At 33.3% G+C, this 5,000-nt stretch overlaps 2 protein-coding genes across 4 annotated transcripts in view; both read left to right on the top strand.

The window, feature by feature from the left end:
* Positions 1-4,712, top strand: part of LOC119571259 (protein FAM50 homolog) — a 7,889-nt gene extending 3,177 nt beyond the window's left edge. For all 3 annotated transcript variants that reach the window (XM_037918655.1, XM_037918662.1, XM_037918666.1), the window contains exons 3-8: positions 109-273; positions 797-988; positions 1,274-1,376; positions 1,632-1,786; positions 1,879-1,975; positions 2,117-4,712. In XM_037918655.1, coding sequence (XP_037774583.1) covers positions 109-273; positions 797-988; positions 1,274-1,376; positions 1,632-1,786; positions 1,879-1,975; positions 2,117-2,244 — 840 coding nt within the window. In that variant the 3' untranslated portion in view covers positions 2,245-4,712. The remainder of the gene's footprint in view (positions 1-108; positions 274-796; positions 989-1,273; positions 1,377-1,631; positions 1,787-1,878; positions 1,976-2,116) is intronic.
* LOC119572517 overlaps positions 4,357-5,000 on the top strand; it is a 6,472-nt gene continuing 5,828 nt past the window's right edge. Inside the window, exons 1-2 of the mRNA XM_037919626.1 lie at positions 4,357-4,428; positions 4,577-4,646. Of these exons, the coding sequence (XP_037775554.1) occupies positions 4,357-4,428; positions 4,577-4,646 (142 nt within the window). The remainder of the gene's footprint in view (positions 4,429-4,576; positions 4,647-5,000) is intronic.

The following is a 5,000-nucleotide window of genomic DNA, read 5'->3' as shown; positions in this document are numbered from 1 at the left end:
TAAGAAAAATATAACTGGACTGACCTTACACAGGAGTCCTCTTTTTTTTTTTTTCCCATCACCTAATTTTTGGCCGTCTGACCAAGATGCTGTTTTCTTAATTACCAGAGCTCAACAATTGGTTTAGTAACTCTGAATGAGATGAAAGCCAAGCAGGAAGATGTTGTGAAGGAGAGGGAGAAGGAGCTTGCACGGAAACAAAAGGAACAAGAAAAATTGATGAAGAAGGAAATAGAAGCAAAACAGGCAAAGAAAAAAGAACAAAGAGATAAGGTTTGTAGTTTTTCTTGTAATATTTCTTGCTTGTCTGTCTCTTTTCTGCCATTTTTTCTCTTTCTTTGTGTCTTTTTTCTGTATTTATTTTTCTATCTATTATTGACTTGCTACCATTTTTTTCTCTTTCTTTGTCTCTTTTTTTCTGTATTTATTCTTCTATCTGTTATTGACTCTCTTCCACTTATCATCCTAAGCTCATATAGAATATTTAAGACATTTGTTTATGCCTTATAATGTCCACCTTTTTCTTCTGAAACTATTTGTTATAAAAACTTTAATATATAATCTATGAGTTCTAAGGATAAAATACTTTATAATGCTATATCTCCCTTGTAAATGTGCTACGTTTTTATCAGCTTTCTTTTTCTTCAAAAATTAATCAGATTTTGATTTCCAGTATTGATTTACAGGTCACAGGAATGAGGACGAGAACTTTTATACTGAATTTTTTTCTTATCCTGCATTCGTACAAGAGTATTCATATGTAACTTTCTTTGCAAATGAAGTCTTTATTTTCCAGATTGCAAAGCTCAGTTTTTGTCCAGATGATGAAGAGGAGGGAGATGAGGAAGAGGAGGAAAAAGTTGTGGTGTGTAAGACGAGTGAGAACAAGGAATTCCGCATGGCTAAGAACCCAGATGTGGATACAAGCTTCCTGCCAGACAGGGAAAGGGAGGATGCTGAGAATAGATTAAGAGAAGAACTAAGACAGGTTTGATTATTTTGGCTTTGTCTCTTTTGTTATTCCCGTAACATATTTATATTTATATATATATTTTTTTCTGATTCCTTTCTCTTTGACTCATTGGGCATTTTTATCTGGAATATGAATCTTTTCTCTTGTTTCCTTTTGCTGTCATTTAACAATTCAGATTTTTTGATTAGTTAAAAAGAATAAAAAAATAACTCATATGATATTGTTCACTATATAATGGGATTTAGTTTGAAAGAAAAAAATGTAAAGTGTATGGTGGAATTTCTTTTCCTATTTTTACAGGAATGGGTAGGTAAACAAGAGGCTATGAAGAATGAGGAAATAGAGATCACCTTCAGCTACTGGGATGGGTCAGGTCATAGACGATCAGTTCGTATGAAGAAAGGTGAGTTCAGAGAGGATAGAAGAAGACTTGATATTAAAGAGATGACAGACTTTTTCCACCCCTCTTTTTCTCTTCCCTTCTGTCTCTCTCTTCATCCTTTTCTCACTTACCCCCACCCCAACTATTTTACTTTTTTTCTCTTCTTGTTCTTTTATTTGCATGTAAAAGATGTATACAAGTGAACACCATTTGAATTAGCCAAAAGATGGCAATATATCTAATCGAGATTGGCTTATAAACTCCCACCATTTCCAGGGAACAGCGTGTATCAGTTTTTACAAAGAGGTCTGGAAATCTTGCGGAAGGAGTTCAATGAGCTACGTACTGTCTCAGCTGACCACCTTATGTACATAAAAGAAGATCTGATTATACCTCATCACTACACATTTTATGATTTCATTGTTAATAAAGTAAGATTGCATTGTTCATTGCAGAATGTCAAATAATAGAGATGATTAAGCACATTGAATGATATATAAAATTTGTTTGTCTTCTCTTGAAGGCCAGAGGTAAGAGTGGACCTTTGTTCCATTTTGATGTCCGTGATGATATCAGACTGGTGAGTGATGCTTCTGTGGAGAAGGAAGAATCCCATGCAGGTGAGCATTAAACCATGGGCATGGAGAGATACTGTAGACTAGAAATAAATTTGAAGAGGCACATTTCATTTTTAAATTTCAATTGTCATACATAAATGTGATTATTTGTTTTTTAATTATTTAGTCTCAATCATATAACAGGAAAGGTGGTGATGCGAAGCTGGTATGAACGCAACAAGCATATCTTCCCTGCAAGTAGGTGGGAACCTTATGACCCACAGAAGAATTATGAAAAGTATACCATAAAGGACAAGAACAAGAAGAAGTAAAGGAATATTGCCAGACCTTCCATAGTACAAATCCTGCTCCTCTTCAAAAACTGCCAGGGATACAGTACAGGGTAAAGACATCTTAAGATACGTCCAACATAGTTAGGACCAGCGCCACTTGTAACCAATTTAGTTATTTAGAAAATTTGGTAGTGTAAGGTTTTGGCCAATAAGTGGCTCAAGATTTTCCTAAATCTTAGCACATTTAATGGCAGTGCCAAACATTTGCTCGAACATTCATGCTGTATTCCACTGTAAGGGAAGAAACAGTATTGTGACCCAGTTCTGCTTCTGATATTTCCTCTTTGTGGTTATTGTTGTCATTTACAGTACAAGTTATACAAAGTAAACAAAAATCACAATCACAGTTGTGATATATGATGGTAATTTGTTGCAGCCAATGTCAAACAGATTTATGATTAAAGAAATAACTGAAATTTTGTATATGTTGCCAAGCATTACTTTGAAAACGAGCAAGTAGGAGAATAACAGAAAAGAAGATTTACCACAGATGATAATGACAATTTACTTAGTGTGTAAAGGTACTTGCTGGTTACATATGATTTATGTATGAAGGAAATTGTGTGTGTTAAGATGTCTTTTTTAAATTGAATATAGTGACTTTTAACATTATTTCAATACTGTTCATTAGTAATGCTGAGACCAATAGAATGAAGATATGGTAACTTTATAATTTTACTCTTTATATGATTATTTATTTTAATAGTTATTACTAGCATCATCATCACCATCAGTGCTTGTATACATATCATTCATTATTGCAGCACTATTGTAAATATCATCACCTGTACTGTTAAACATTGTCATGATCAATCATTACGACTACCTCGTATTGCTATTTGTTAAAGGCCTGTAATTCATCTTGTGTATCCATAGTTAAGTTATAACTGACCTTAGAAATGCATATTGTAATATATTCTACACTACATACACTGAATAGAGTTGTTATGTAACACCTGGTGGCTGCTAGGTCAGAGTTTAATCCACAGGGAAAAGTAGTTTAAGGGCTTGATATTCAAGTTGCTCTCTGTCAAAAAAAAAGCAGGTAAAACCTTATCCAGGTTGCTGTTTTTTTCTCCTCAGGATTGGAAGATGGCCTTATTTTTTTGTGATTTTTTCATTTAAGGAATGAAGCTAGAGGTTTGAAGATTTGGATTTCAGATGAAGCTCTTTCCACATATCCAGAATCCATGAGTACTTACAGTAGCTTAATCTTTGCATTATATAATGTGTCCATGGTTTAACCCCTAAACTACAAGTTGCCCGACAGAGATAGATTTACATTTGCAAGCCATACCACAAGGTGAATTTGATTGTTATGGTTTGTTCAATGCTCTTGTTTGCTAAGCAGTCTACGTTGTATTATACTTTCTGAGAAGGAGAAGGCTAATTTGGAGCTTATTTAAAAGTGCTGCATAATTCTCAGTGTCATACACACTATTTTAAAGTTTAATTAAGGCATTAGCTCTGAGGATGTGCATTGTCTGCTATGCTTTTGTTTTACTAAGTTTTTACTCATAGATGGCTTTATAAACACTTACCCAACAAGGACTCATTTAGTAGACAACCTGAGCTTTCCTGTTTATTCCATTCTGCTGCTGTTATTAACATGGTCATTATCACGATCAGTATTAGTATTATAATTATTATAGTTATGATTATGAATATTATATTAATGATGATAATCATTTACTAAATAAATAAATATCTCTTCAAGAAATTGAGTGATTATATAAGGACATGTTGGTCTAGTAACTGACTTCATGGTGAGTAGGCACTCGTAGAGCCATCTGTGTGTAAACAAAGTTGATGAGAGAAAACCGCAGGAAACAGCTTGAACTCCCATCATTAAGTGATTAAGTTATCATTGCTGAAATTAGTCAGCGAGTTGTGATATTTTATGATGTCATTGAAAGAATGGCCATCCCTCCCATTCTCAGTGGTTAAAATTTTCTGCACTTGTTAGATCATGAAATTCATTAATAATTAAAGAGACACATCTTCTTGAGAACTGGATTCAGAGAAACATTGATGGATGCAGAGGATTTAACATGAATCAGATGAATTTATTAAAGATCTGTAGTTTCATCCATGACAGGGTCCTTCTGCCACCTGGAAAGCCTGGAATTCCAGCATTTTAATTTTCCCATTCTGGAAAAGTTTGTAAAACTAAATTTTCAAAAAGAAATCCTGGAAAAAATCATGAAAATTTACATTGGGTGACTCATGAAAAGCGTCTGTTTCGTGATACGAAATGTAAAGAATTGTTTCATTTTACACATAGAGATTTGATTAGTTTGTTTTGTCACAGACTTCCATGGACCATTATAATCACTGTTGCTCTAGTTGTACCGTCTGTTTCAATAGTTTAGTGCTTGAAGGTAATTACTGATGAGAGTTTATTGCAGAGTATTGCTTGGAAAAAAGAATAAAGTTTATGAAAAATAGTTATGAGAAATCTACCTTTTATTATATACCTCTAAAAAAACTGGGTGTCATGTTTTGTTTAAGTTTGGACCTGGAAAAGTCCTTGAATTTCAGATTCAAATAAGGCGAAGGACCCTTCTAGAAGAATTTTATTGTTATTATTATCATTATTAGTAGTAGTATTATTATTGTTGGTAATATTATTGTTGTTGTTTTATGGTTATTATTATTTTTGTTTATATTTCTCCATAAGTGATTTTATTTACATGGGTTTGAAAAGAAATAGCACACTGTGTGGAACTTTATAA

The sequence above is a fragment of the Penaeus monodon genome, chromosome 4 (genome assembly GCF_015228065.2).
Source record: "Penaeus monodon isolate SGIC_2016 chromosome 4, NSTDA_Pmon_1, whole genome shotgun sequence".
NCBI lineage: Eukaryota > Metazoa > Arthropoda > Malacostraca > Decapoda > Penaeidae > Penaeus > Penaeus monodon.
Note: the sequence above shows the minus strand (reverse complement) of the source record. Positions and strands in the feature narration are given on the sequence as shown.